The sequence below is a fragment of the Bos mutus genome, chromosome 19, assembly GCF_027580195.1.
Source record: "Bos mutus isolate GX-2022 chromosome 19, NWIPB_WYAK_1.1, whole genome shotgun sequence".
NCBI lineage: Eukaryota > Metazoa > Chordata > Mammalia > Artiodactyla > Bovidae > Bos > Bos mutus.
In genome coordinates, this window is record NC_091635.1 from 48,645,116 (window position 1) to 48,658,976 (window position 13,861).

General features: G+C 56.6%; 1 protein-coding gene across 7 annotated transcripts in view; it reads left to right on the top strand.

Moving 5' to 3' along the window:
- Window positions 1-9,116, top strand: part of ACACA (acetyl-CoA carboxylase alpha) — a 283,137-nt gene extending 274,021 nt beyond the window's left edge. For all 7 annotated transcript variants that reach the window (XM_070390509.1, XM_070390510.1, XM_070390512.1 and 4 more), the window contains 3 exons: window positions 1,289-1,442; window positions 2,316-2,486; window positions 8,980-9,116. In XM_070390509.1, coding sequence (XP_070246610.1) covers window positions 1,289-1,442; window positions 2,316-2,364 — 203 coding nt within the window. In that variant the 3' untranslated portion in view covers window positions 2,365-2,486; window positions 8,980-9,116. The remainder of the gene's footprint in view (window positions 1-1,288; window positions 1,443-2,315; window positions 2,487-8,979) is intronic.
- The last annotated feature ends 4,745 nt before the right edge of the window (window positions 9,117-13,861 follow it).

Consider the following 13,861-nt stretch of genomic DNA (forward strand, 5'->3'; position numbering starts at 1 on the left):
AAAACCTCATAAACCTGAAACTAGGTACTAGAGTTCCACCCCTGATCTATTAACATGTGTTTGTGGATGATACTTACAGCTCGCTCAGCAGCCCAAGGCTGTTTACGGCTTGTGATTCATAGCGGCATAAAAAGCAAGGCCCATTCCAGATGGACGTGCTGAAAACAGGCCTTTCCCTTCTGCATGCCGTCACCTGTGGCCACGCAGTCGTTTGTCAGCGTTGGTGACCAAGCACTTCAGGTTGTCACCAACACCAGGGGCTGTCACCTATTGCTCCTTCAGCTAGACTTACGCGTCCTTGCTAGGCAGACAGCTAAATTTTCGGTATTGATTGCAAGTCTCGTTCTGAGAGTCATTAGGGAAAAAAGTACAACGGGGCAGCTCCTCTCCTGGGATACTGTTGAGTAGGGGTGGGAGGCTCCTTGTTATAAGTAATTCCACGGTCTCAGCTATTGAGTGAGGGTGCCACGTGCTTGTAAGTTGGGTGATCCAGATGGGGTTTGTGGACTGTCTTTTGTTTATTTGGCTGTGCCGGGTGGGTCTTAGTTGCGGCATGCGGGATCTACTTCCCTGACCAGGGATCAAACCTGGGCCCCCTGCATTGGGAGCACGAGGTCTCAGCCACTGAACCACCAGGGAAGTCCCCTACCTTTCTCTTTTCTCCTCCTCTTCTTTTAGCCCAAGAACTAGAGTGTCTTTGTCACGGTGGTCAGGGGTTGGCTCTGGCCATAAGAACCCAGGCAGGAGACGAGGAGGCAGGCTAATCCACCGAGCCAGCATGAAACATGTGTTTCAGGCTCTCACTGGGGTGGATTCTGACAAATTTCAGGTTAAGAGTATCCAAATATGAGTTTAGAGCTGTGAAGCCAGGCAGCTCCAGCTCTGAGGACAGCAGGTCCTTGGCGGGGTGGGCAGGTGACCAGACGTGGGGAGGGAAGCGCTGCTGCTGGGTGTACGGAGGCGGAGGGCGTCCCCAGCTGGTCCACGCTCCGGGTGGGGTGGCCATTCTGGGGCTGCTCACGGTTCGCGGGACAGTGGCCTTCGTGGGGACCAGGGGCCTCCTGTCGGTGAGATGGGGAGAGGCCTCCAGGAGGCAGCTGGCACCTGCTTGGGGAGTGGGCCCCCCGGAGGCTGCTTTCGTGACTCACCCCCACCGGGAAGGGCCCCATGGCAGGTCTGGTGTCTGCGGGGTCCAGTTATCAGCAGAGGCAGCGAAGACAGCAGAGAGCCGGGCCCCCAAGCCCCCAGGACCATGGCCCCCTGCCCCTGACGGTCTGTCCCCTCGCAGGTACCCCCGAGCTCAGCGTGGCTGAGCGGAAGGAACTGGAGAGCAAGCTGAAGGAGCGAGAGGAGTTCCTCCTTCCCATCTACCACCAGGTGGCCGTGCAGTTTGCAGACCTGCACGACACCCCGGGCCGCATGCAGGAGAAGGGGTCATTAACGTGAGTACGCAGCCCTGCTTCTGAGACCGGCTTGTCAGAGACATGCCGCCAGCCCACGTCCGCCTGGCGCGCGCACACGGGCTCCCTCGCAGGGAGCTGTCGGCTCGTGTGTGGAGGAGCCCGTGTTCTCTTCTGCAGAGGAGACCTTGTCCCTTTGCTATGCCCGTAATCGTCCTAAAACAGTTCATGATTTAGGTTCCTGGGGACGACTCAGGAGGCGGGCTCCATTTTACTGGCGGGAATCTTGAGTCCTACGCAGTGCCCTGGGGACAGCCGCCCCAGGGGTCCTCAGGCTGTGGGTTCCTCCAGGGTCAAGTTCAGCAGCAGCCAGTCCTCATTTAAAGTGAAGTGTTAGTCGCTCGGTCGTGTCTCACTCTTGGTGACCCCGTGGACTGTAGCCCGCCAGGCTCCTCTGTCCCTGGGAGTCTCCAGGCAAGAATACTGGAGTGGGTCACCATGCCCTCCTCCAGGGGATCTTCCCAACCCAGGGATGGAACCCAGGTCTCCTGCACTGCAGGAGGATTCTTTATCATCTGGGCCAGCGGGGAAACCAAAACCTGCATGCAAGTTGAGCTATCTGCTCAAAACCAGCCCCACATACTGGCTATCTGGAAACTCGAGACACCCCCCGCCCCAGAACATCTCGGTCACGTGTGGGCCTGCCGTCAGCCAGGCCCATCCCTGCACGGTGCTGCAGTCGGGCATGCGCGGGGCTGTGGCTCTGAACCAGGGAGACATCTGCAGGGGCTGGGAGCTCATGGCCGGCTCTCAGGTCTCCGAGGCACTTACTGGAGAGTAGGGTTTGTGCCTGTGGAGTGCCTCCGGCCTGGGCACCGAGCTCGGGAGACTGAGCTTTCTGTTGTCCCGGGGTAGGACATCCTGGATTGGAAGACTTCACGCACCTTCTTCTACTGGCGGCTGAGGCGGCTGTTGCTGGAGGACCTGGTCAAGAAGAAAATCCACAATGCCAATCCCGAGCTGACAGACGGCCAGATCCAGGCCATGCTAAGGCGCTGGTTTGTGGAGGTGGAGGGAACCGTGAAGGTAGGTGCGCGTCCCCGGAGGGGCCTTCGCGCCGCTCCTTACCCCCTACCCCAGCACCGCCCGGCTCAGCGTCTGGGAGTCTCTGAGCCTCGGAAGGGGATGGGGTACGGGCCTCAGCCTATGTCCTCCCCACAGTAACACGTCCTGACGGCTTGGGAGAGGGGCGGTCAGGCGTTCCTTGCAGCTCATTCAGTCATCCAGCAAACCTTCCTGAATGCTTCCGATCAATAAATACTGGCCAGGGAGAGAGGCAGACGTTGTTCCTGTCCTCGCTGAGCCCACTGAGCAAACCTGCCATGGCAAACCATGGCAAAGCAGAGTCTGACCCGCTCTGTGGGCAGGGAGGGCAGAGTCTGGAAGATTTTTAGAAGTGATGTCTCAGCAGAGACCTGAAAACAGAGTAGGAAGGAAGCAGAGGCAAAGCTCGACTTGGGGAGGAAGGAACGTCTCAGGCAGAAGGAACAGCACGTTCCGAGCCTGATGGCGGGGGTGCCGCGCATGGGGCACCGCAGGTACTCGGGATGGCCCGGAGCTGGGGTGGCGAGGCTGGGGGAGCGTGCAGAGGGGCTGGGCTGTCCTGGGCTCTGCGGGAGCCGCTGAGTGTCTCACGGCAGTGGGACCTGTGTGAGGCGTGCCACCCCTCAGGGGCGGTGCTGAGGGGTGGGACCCTGACGTGGGCACGAAGGCTCCTGCTGAAGGTCTTCCGATCTCAGGTCCACAGCTCCCGGGGGTGACAGTGCGGGGCGGGCTGGGCTCAGCACCCACTGAGGCCGCGTCCCCAGCCATCCTGCCCCGGGGCTGCGGCCGGGACAGCCAGGCCCCAGCTCCTGCCTCTGGAACCCTGGGCTGCACAAGACTGTCCACGGGAAGATGGGCAGGAAAAGTCGGAACTTTTATTTCTATTTATTCTTACTAAGAAGAAGCAGTCAACCTGTATTCATAGTGACTATCTGGACTGAATCATAAACATCATACATACATTTTATCAGCATATGGGTAGTACGTGCTGGAAATACACTTCTCTCTTCCCGGTAGCCGTGTGACGGAAAACAGTTGGTGACTGCTAGCTTAGAGCACTGCTGAGGGGCTGCCTGGAGGGCCGGATGGTAGGCTCGCCGGCCTCCTCCCGGGAAGTGTCGCCTGAGTTCTCCGCTGACTGTTCCCAGGAAGCAGTTCCAGGGCCTGCTGTCAGTTTTAAAGTCAGTGGGTCGGGGTGATTCTGAGATCCCCCTGTGTTAAGTCCCCCCTCTTCTTTACTGCCTTGGATAAATGTTTCGGATGTGCAGCCGGGGAGGACAGCCTTCTGCGACTTGCGGTTCAGGTTCAGGTCAGTCGATTATGTCAGTGGCCACTGGCAACTTCGTGTGGAAGTTGGCATTGAAAGTCACGCAAGTGTAAAATAAGAGGTGGTTGTGCAGTTCAGAGCGACCGGCCAGGTAAATGGAGTATGCGCGGGCCGCCGGGAGAGGGCCTTCCTCCCGCCTTAGTCACTGACGGCCACGACGGGCACAAGGGTATGGAAAGGCGGGCCCCCTCTGAGCGGAAGCCAGCGACAGGCCCTTTGGGGGCGCCCCAGCCCCCCGCCCCCCGGGGGTGGCCTGGCGGGGAAGCAGGTCACCCCTCCCTTGTCGATGGAGGGAACAGCCACCCATGTGGACACGCTCCTGGCTGAAGGTCAAGTGCAGAAGACACCCCAGCTCAGGAGGGGAGACCAGAGGCTCCGGGACCCAAATGTATCGCTCCCCCCATCTACAGAAGACAGCGTCCCCCGGAGCAGTCAGGGCAGGGGGAGAGAGAGAGGAAGGGTGGGCGATCCCTCTGTGCGGCTTTGAAACCTCTTTCTGGATTCTGCAGGCTCAGCAGAACTCGGGTTAGTGGGAGGCAGGTGATAAAGTCTGCAGCGCCCTTGAGAGCAGAGTGTTGTCCTGTTGAAAAGCTGTGTGGCTGCCTCGGAGGGGCCAAGCCTGCTCGGTGCTTGGGAGCACCTCAAAACCCGCACCTTCCCCCGGTTCTTCAGACGGGGTGGGCGTTGTGCGCTGCCGGCGCTCCAGGCCTGGGGCCTGGCTTGGCCCCTGGGACCCTCACTGTGGCTGCTGGTGAGGAGGGCGCTTAGTGTGGGTGCCTGTGGGCGTGCTGTACGTTCTTTTCTTCATAGAAATTCCTTTTCTTTGCTTTAAATCTTAGTCCTGAATAAAGAGATTCTGGGACAGCAAGTCTGAAGACACTGTGATGCTGTATAACTGAGGAGTAGAGCTCTTTTGTCTCCCTGAGAGGAATCTGTTGCCATGAGTTGTGGGACTGTTTGAATCCACAGGGGCAGTCCCACTGTAGGAAATCGTGGGGTTTACGGTTCGTAGTGTGACTGCAGGGAGAAGAAAAGCATCGCCACAGTTCCCTGAAAAGATAACAAGAGCTTAGGTCCAATCTGGCTGTAAGAGCAAGGCACACATGTCTCTCAGGCACGTTTCCTCTGCTGACTCTCAGATCCACAGTTGAAGGTGTGTGGTTTTTCAGACAGGCTGACTTCCCACCCCACCCCCAACCCCATCCAAGCTCCAGTAGAAGAAATTGAGAAGGATGTGTTTTCTGGAATCGTAACACTTTTTGGATCCCCGCTTTGCCATGTGCTGGCTCAGACGTACTTAACCGTCCCTTCCTCACGTGTCAAATAGGGATGTTGTTTGTCTCACAAGGGTCGGGGCATGTTGAACGACACTGTTTAAGGACCGAGCCCCGTGTCTGGAGCTCGGCTTCCTCCTGGCCCCTCAGCGTGGCGTGCTCGAAGGCGGGCTCAGTAACAGCGCGGCTAGAAACAGAGCCGGGCGCCCCGTGCACTCAGCAGCTCTCGGCCTTCTTGTTGTCGTTGCTCAGTCGTGTCTGACTCTTTGTGACCCCATGGACTGGAGCCCACCGGGCTCCTCTGTCCATGGCATTTCCCAGGCAGGAACACTGGAGTGGGTCGCCAGTTCTTTCTCCAGAGGATCTTCCTGACTCAGGGAACAAACCCGAGTCCCCTGCACTGGGGACTCCTCTGGAGACAGGCGGATTCTTCACTGCCGAGCCACCAGGGAAGCCCTTGACTTGGCCCTAATCTGTCCAAGATCCAGGATGCCATGGTGCTCCCTTACCACCCAGGAAGCTGCAAATCCATTCTTCTTCTGCATTCCCAAACGAGACCAATGGCCAGTGGAGGCCCTCGTGAAGTCGGGAGAGGAAGAAGCACCACTGGTAGGGCCACCTGATTTCCACTGTCCCCAAGCTTCCCGTGAACAAGTCTTGGGCACCAAACTTCTGATTTAGGGCCAGGAAGGGAGGAGGTGAGGTGGAACCTGGGCAGCAGGGCTGGGGCTGGGGCGGCTCCCAGAAACGAGGCCCAGCGGCCGCCCCAGCCCACGGGGCTACCACTAGCGTCCTCCAAAGCCTCAGGGAAAAGAAAATCACTTCGCAGGGGCGTCTCCAGGCCGCTCACGAGGTGAATTATCTATGAGGCCTGGGCTTCGGGCTCACATCCATCAGCCTGCGGCCTGTTCACCCCCAGGCCCTGCTGCACCACCACGTAAGGAGGCCTTAACAGCAATCCGATACATTAGGAATGAAACTTTCCCAACAAGTCATTTAGATTTTGTAAGATAGACTAATTACTACACATAATTAGTGAGCCGAGTAATGCCAGAGATACTGACCCACGGATGCACAGCCAGATAAAGTGCCTGCTGAACACGTACTGTAAGGCCATGCTGTTCTGACCTTTAATCATTAATACTTTACTGGTATTAAAACTTTGCGATTGGGATGAGTGCAGGCAGGTAACATACGGGGCCAGGCCCGTCATGAGATGAGCAGCCCAGCATGTTGCAGCTGCTTGAAATCCACAGTGGGAGTAGTCAGGCACGTTTTCAGGGAAATGATGACAGCAGAGCATCGGCCGTGCTGGATGGAGTGACGAGCTTCATGGCTCTGTTCTGGGAGGGCAAATGAGGCACTGCAGACTCCCTGGCCCTGGGTGGGAGAAGCTTGCTCACAATAGCAGAGCAAACCCTCCCAGGTCTGTTATTTTAAAAAAATCCGCGTGGGGCTGCAGTGCCTACGTTTGTTGATTCTTGCTAAAAACGCTGTTGACCAGGATCGTGACCCCGTGGCTGCTGTGCGCTCAGTGCTGTAGTTGACACTTGACCAGGGTTGGACTTGGGGGTCATTGTCCACTCATATTTTGAGTGACCAGCAAACCGTTCATATAAGGGGGCCTACATTTTCCAAACCTTGGGAATGTATTGCTTTAATTCTATCTGGGAACTTTTCCAGTGTTTGAACACCTAGCGTACTCTGTGGCTGCAGGAGGGGATGGGAGAGCCATGTTCTCTGGAGGGCAGCGGGCCTGCCAGCGCAGCGTCTGAGCATCGTTAGAAGCAGGCATCTCGTTAGCTAATACATTACACCAATCAAGGAGAGTTATCTTAAGCCACAATTAATCTGCTCCCTGGCATATGTTGATAGGAAAGCATCATGCTGTTTCTTAATTAAAAGCAAACGGATTAAAAATGATTAATAAGAGTATTAAATATTCTCCTAAACTAAAGGCTTTGGAATTCTTGGGTAAATCTAGGTTTCCCCACCCCCCCATTCTGAAACCCAAGAAGCATGCATTGTTTTCTTTCTTCCTCCCCCTAAATCCTCGTAAGTAAGGGCATGTGCAGAAGTCCAGATTACCACGGTGGAGATGGGCACGTCAGCACGCCGTCCGCGAGTGGGGTGGACGGGCTGGCACGTGATGCTAAGAGCACCGCGCCGTGGGGACGATCGCCACCCCGACCCTTGTCGATGGAGAGTGGTGTGGTGCCTCCTTTTTCTCAGGACAAAGTACTCGCCTGCCGTTCAGCCTCAGGGTGCCAGCATGCTGCCCATGCACGGAGCTGGGGCATGACCTCCCCTCAGCCTCGCCCTGACCAGGAGAACTGACCTTCTCACCAGTGATGACAAGCAGGGATGGGCAAATTTGGGGCCAGCAAAGGAAATGGACAAAAGAACTAGAAAAGGCGCCTCACTGATCCTTAATCCTGGGGCTCCTTAATTGTTCCACTGTGAAGGACTCCTTAAGACCCGTTAGAAACGTGAAAGTCAGTTACAAGGTATATAATAACCAACCAGCCCCCGCGGGCTCACCAGCCAAGGCAGAGATGGGGACGGGGGTGGGGGGGTCTGAGAAGAGACCCTTGTTTTTAAAGGCCCGGCGTGGACCCTTGGGAAGCAGCGCAGCTCCTGGCCTCCCACATGCCGCCTCCAGCGGGGTGTGTGAGGATGCACCCTCCGCGCCTGGCAGGCCCCCTGCACCCCAGCCGCGGTGCGGGCGCCTTCGCGGGTATCCAGGCTTCCTGGGCCACCTCCCGAGCTCCCTAATGCGCCCACCTATTAAATTACAGCGCCAAACTCATTGTCATTCTGACTTTGACTCGGTTAGTGATAACAGAGGAGGATAGCGCACCTTTAAATGACGAGCTTTGTGTTTAATTACCCAAACAAAATGACATAAATATGAATGAGCCCTAATGGCAGTACTTGGTTTTCCGGAAACCATTAACAAAACGATTCCTAAATGATTTGTAAAGAAAATGAGAGGAGACGAGAGCCAGGAGAAGGCTATTAGGTTTCTAACACACTCCTGAATTATTATGGAGTCAACTACCTGGGAAATGCTTGGCTAAATGATCTTGAAAGGAGGAGGTGAGAGGTGGTGTGTCGAGACTTTCGGGGTGATGGACGTCCTGACCGTTCGGGAAACTTGCACAGTGAACCGGGGTTTAGGTTTCTGACCCGGCGGCAGGACCCCCTTCGCCTCTGGCCGCCTCGGACTCCATGGCCGGAGGCGACCGGAGTCCTATGCTTAGGAATCGTGTCTCAGCTCCTCAAAAAGCACAAGTTGCTTTCTTTCTTTTTTCAGCATTTGTTTGTTTATTTGGCTGCCCTGGGTCTTAGCTGCAGCACTTGGGATCCTGACTTTGGCATTCGAACTCTGAGTTGTGGTGTATGGGATCTAGTTCCCCAACCAGGGATTGAACCTGGGCCCCTGCATCGGGAGCATAGAGTCTTAACCATCGGGAAGTCCCACACGTGTTTCACGCCCATTCAGCTCTTGACTAAACAGAGACAAAATTGGGAAGTCCCACACGTGTTTCATGCCCATTCAGCTCTTGACTAAACAGTCAGAGACAAAACAGCGGCACCAGCATCCCTGTGAGCACGGATGCCTCTGTTCGGTGCCCAGGTAGATTCTCCAGGCGTGCATGTCACATCAGAAAGCTGGCCAGGGAGGGCGAGGACGGCTCCTGTCCTGAGGCTTGCTTCCACCGCCTCCTACAGAGACAGCCGTCACGGAGGAACTGGGCATGACTCTTTTATGCTGAGGACACTAATGCAGTGGCCCTCCCAGATGTAGAACAGTCAGGGTGTCCAGCCTGGGCGGGCCCCTGGCATCTGACCAGGCATCATCTGTTCGCAGGCCTATGTCTGGGACAACAACAAGGATCTGGTGGAGTGGCTGGAGAAACAGCTCACAGAGGAAGACGGCGTCCGCTCGGTGATTGAAGAGAACATCAAGTACATCAGCAGAGACTACGTCCTCAAGCAGATCCGCAGGTGAGACCCCAGGGAGGGGCCTCCTCAGCAGAGGCGGGCTCACTTCTGGGGAACGAGCGACTTCTGCACGAACGGCGAGATGACGATGCCGCACGGTCTTTTTGGCCCCTTCTGTTTGAGACACTGATCAGATCAGAGCAGAGTCCAGGAGCACCGTACTCACTCAGCGGCTGGTCCCCAGGGCCACTTAGGGATGATGGCTGAGCTCACCATGTCCAACTATTAGCTCCAGATGCAGATCCTTAAACTGGGTGAATGGCTCTGGGAGGAAAGCTCTTTGCATCCTGGTTTCCTAGGAAACCACCTCCTCCCCTCCCCCAGCCAAGAGGGAGCTGTGTTCTAGAGGCTCCTGTCTCCTCCACGGGCTGGGTGGCAGAGACTGCAGGGGACATTTTTCTGAACTTTTCATTTCGACTACATTTCCCTTACAGAAAAACTGCAAAGCTAAACACAGTACAGAGAACAAATCTGAACCCAGACGTGCCTGCTATTTACATTTTGCCTCATTTGCTGTATCATTTTTAGTTTTTTTTTAAACTTTACATCATATTGGAGTACAGCCAATTAACAGCATTGTGACAGTTTCAGGAGAACAGCAGAGGGACTCAGCCATACATACACGTGTCCACGGTCCCCCAGACCCCTTCCCTTCCACGCTGCACCTAACACGGAGCAGTTTCCTGTGCTCTGAGGAGGTTCCTGCTGGTTATCCATTTTAAATAAAGCACGTGTACATGTCCATCCCAAGCTCCCTAACTGTCCCTTCTTCCCATTCTTCATTTGCTGTGTCATTTGTGTGTGTTTTATATGTAAAAAGAATAAGCACTCTCATATGTGCATTTCTTCCTTTGTCGGAACCATTTAAAGGTAAGTTACATCTGTCACGGCCCGTCATGGCCCTTTACCCCCAGTGCTTCAGTGTGCCTTTGCTAATAGGGCTAGTCCCTGACATAACCATGTAAAGTGATTCTAAGTTGACCACCACGCCTTTGTATCTAAACCACCCTTTGTAGACCACTGCTCGTTTTGAGTTTGCCCCGTGACTCCTCATGGTTAGATTCAGGCTGTGCATTCGCAGCCCGGATGTCACATCCGTGAGGGTGGGGCCCACGGGGCGCCACGTCTGAGGGCGCGTGACGTCACCTGCCGGCCCCCATGTTAGCTTCCATCTCCTGGTCGAGCTGTTGCTCGACTCCCCCACTGTCCAACTCCTGATCTTTCTCCTCAAACCTACTAACCAGTCTGTGGAGAGACACAGGCCATGCAGATTCCTGCTCATCAGAACTTCTGCTTTACATTTAGCACTGGGGGTGAGTCATGCCCAATCCAGTGTTTACAGCGAGGTTGCAAAATGGTAACATTCCAACTCCTGCACGCGCTCCAGTCATCTGTGACCACCCCGATTCTCCCGCCAGCAAAAGTCCTCTCCACGCCCCCATTTCTTATATATTCATTATTGGTATAGACCAGTGAGTGTCTTCCATCTTCTCAATGATTTTAACTCGTTTTTTGATGCCCCACATGTCCCAGGGTTAGCCAGTGGGAGCGGCTTCATGCAGGGCCCACTATCATTGTGACATGCCCCAGTCTTGGTTTTGGTTTAAGTTACTTCCGCACTTTCTGACATAGTGGAGCTTTTGCAGTTCATCCGGTACTGACTGCGCTATTGGCGGGGGGGGGGCCTGTCTCGAGTAGGAAAACAGACGAGGTGAGGCAGGGGCTGCCGGATCCACGGTGAACCCCGGGAGCAGGTTCTCCGGCGGTTCTAAAGCTCCACTGATCCAGGCACGGTTGTCTCTCTCGGTCTCACCAACCCCAATTTCCCCTTCCAGCTTGGTCCAGGCCAACCCAGAGGTCGCCATGGATTCCATCGTCCACATGACGCAGCACATCTCGCCCACCCAGCGAGCAGAAGTCGTTCGGATCCTCTCGACGATGGACTCGCCGTCAACGTAGGAAGAGCTTTCTGCCCATCGCCGCCCTGCCTCTGGCGCCGAGGGCCAGAGCGCTGGTCACACCCGAAACCACCGCAATGAGCAGGCACAGGAGACCAGCGCTGCAGTCACGTGGCTTTTTGCTTCCCCGCGATGTACTCCGGTTCCGCACGACATGTCGGGCCGCGGGCCACACCACCCCGTTCAGTATTTATTACCCTGGCTGTGGCCGCAGGCCCGTCCCCACCCCGAACCTAAGAGGCAATGACGGTACAGCACGTACCACGAGGCCTTCCTGCGCCCGAGCAGGGCCGCCCTGGCCCCGTGAGCCTGCGGCCACTGGCAGCAGAGGAGGGCCGGGACAGGAGCGGGGAGGGGGATCCTCGCGCTGCTGTCTCTCCAATCCCGCACCCGGCCGGGTACACGCCGGGCACCCAGTCTCCTCGCACCAAGGCACTGCTTAGGAAGGCAAATCAGAGTGTGAGGTCTGCAGGTCCGCGGAACTCAAAGACGGGCCAAACTGTGATCGAGAAGTAGAGAAACCGAGTGACGGTTACTGGTTTCGGGGCCCCCGCCCGGGTCCCCTTCTCTGAGAATGACCTCGGGGAGGTTGACCTGCCACGGCCCCAGGGGCGACCGCATGGCCAGCTGAGGTGCCCGGGGCCCCACTGGCGGTGCCACCGTCCAGGCTGGCAGAGGAGAAGCTGGGGAGCTGCCTCCTGTCCCTGACGGAAACCAGGCGGCAAGGGCGGGCTGGCTAGCCTCTGTAGGATGCGGAAGGCTGGCAGCATCCAGCTGGGCGTTGACAGTCACGGGGTGAGGCATGCCTGCGGGGCCGGCCTCTGTTCCCGGGTCCACCCTTCTAGCAGCGGGCGCTCCTGCTCACTCTGGGTTTCATCTCCTCCTCGAACGCACAGGCAGTGCGTGCAGCCATGGAAAGGTGCCCCGCTGACATCAGGGCCCTCGGCTCCAGGAACTGGCCTTCCCCCCCGTGGGGGGGCTTCCAGGGAACACAGGACCCACGGAACCTTGACTACGACCCCCTCATGGTGCTGCTGTCCTCCGGGCTCATGGGCCCCTCCCCGGCCAGCGGCAGGGGCCTGCTCACGGGCGATGGAGAGTTTCTTTTCAACCACCAGTATATTCAAGGAAAGAGCTTCCCAATCCCGGACCTGCTGGTGTTCCTAAATCAAGAGTGGCAGGTGAGCAGGGCTGGGCGAGCATCCGGTTCCTACAGCGCAGCTATCGCATCTGTCGCTGATGACCAAGGAGGAACTCAGTAAGACGCCTGAGAAGCAGGGGTGTGAATGCCTTCGTACCCGCTCCAGTTTTGAGCCTTAACCCTCCAGTTCACGCACAATTTGAGAGCCCCTCTCCCCGTCCCCGGGAACCGCCTGTGCAGAGAGGCCCCGTGGGGCCGGACGTGTGGCCGTCTGGCCCCGGAGCCTCAGCCCGGCGGCCCTGCTGCAGGGTTCAGCGCCATCCTGGGCAGGAGAAGGTGGGGACGACGTTCGGTCCAGGAAGAGTGTCCACTGTGGCTGGTGTCTGCTTACCCAGCAAGAATTGGATCCATCTTTGACCAGATTATTCCTCTATACTTTTCTACAATAAATAAAGTTCCACACGCCTATAGGTGGTGTGAGGTCCTGTGCTTGCCCTGGCGTTTGTTCAGGGGCTGGGTGGGTGACGCATGTTTACTCTCCACCACCAAACTGTGACATGTTAAATGAACGCTTCGTCTCGAGAATTCAGTGATGCTCACTCCTTCATCCCCAGAGCACCCACTTTAGGTCTTTACCTGCACAGGGCTCTTGTCTAAGGACAAGTCAGCACAGTCGTTTCATACACGAGGCCACCACTGCACACGCGTGGCTGCCAAGGCAGGAGCGTGACCCACCAAGGCCCGCCTGAGTTCACCGCGTTGTCTGTCCCCCTAGTCACAAAGCAGCCTTCGCCGGTCTCACTGAGGAGTCAGTGGATGCGCAGCCTGATGAGCACGGCACTTCAGTCAAATGTATTCTTTTCCCTTTCCGTTGAAATAAACCTCCCCACTGGTAGACCAGTCACCACCGTGCGTCACGTCGGCCCAGCACCTTGCTCTGGTTCCAGGGAGCTTTGTCAGGCGAGCCCCGCCGCAGAGTGTGACCCAGGCTGAGCACAGGGATGCCGTTCCCAGGCTGGGCGGGTTTCGGGTCCACCTTCCCTTGACGGGCTGGGTGGTTTCACTGGTCTTGACATGAACATGAAGATCTGAACCTCTGAGTTGACACGATTTGTGTTGTTTTCTGGGTGAATTGACTAGCAAACCATTGTCACAGGGAGCAGTTTTAGCTTCTCCGAATGATTTGGCGACTTTATGCCTTTTGAACATTAACTTGGGGCACAAAGAGGCAGGAGGGGCAGGGAGCTCGCACTTGTGTGCCTTCAGCCTCTGCCTCAGTTTCTCTGAAGCAGGAATAACATCTGCAGAGAAAGGCGTGGCCACAAGAGGCAGGAGAGGAGCAGTGGCCTTAGTTGACTATTAAACACTGCAGTGTCCACCGCTGTTGAGGATGTACAGCAAAGCAAAGGGGGGGCTATTTCAAAAATGAGCTTAAACAATTTAAAAGCTATCAGTCTGAACCACCCCAAGCTAGATGTTCTAGAAAGGAGGGAGAAGGGAGCTTCAGGGCCCGGGGGAGGCCGCGGCTCTCCTCGGCGGGGAGTGCTGGTCCCCACAGAGGCCTGGGCCCTCCTCCCGCCTCCTGGTCAGACTCTGTGTAGACCCGGTGCCGACCCTGTGCCCAGCCAGCCCCGGTCAGTGGTTCCCAG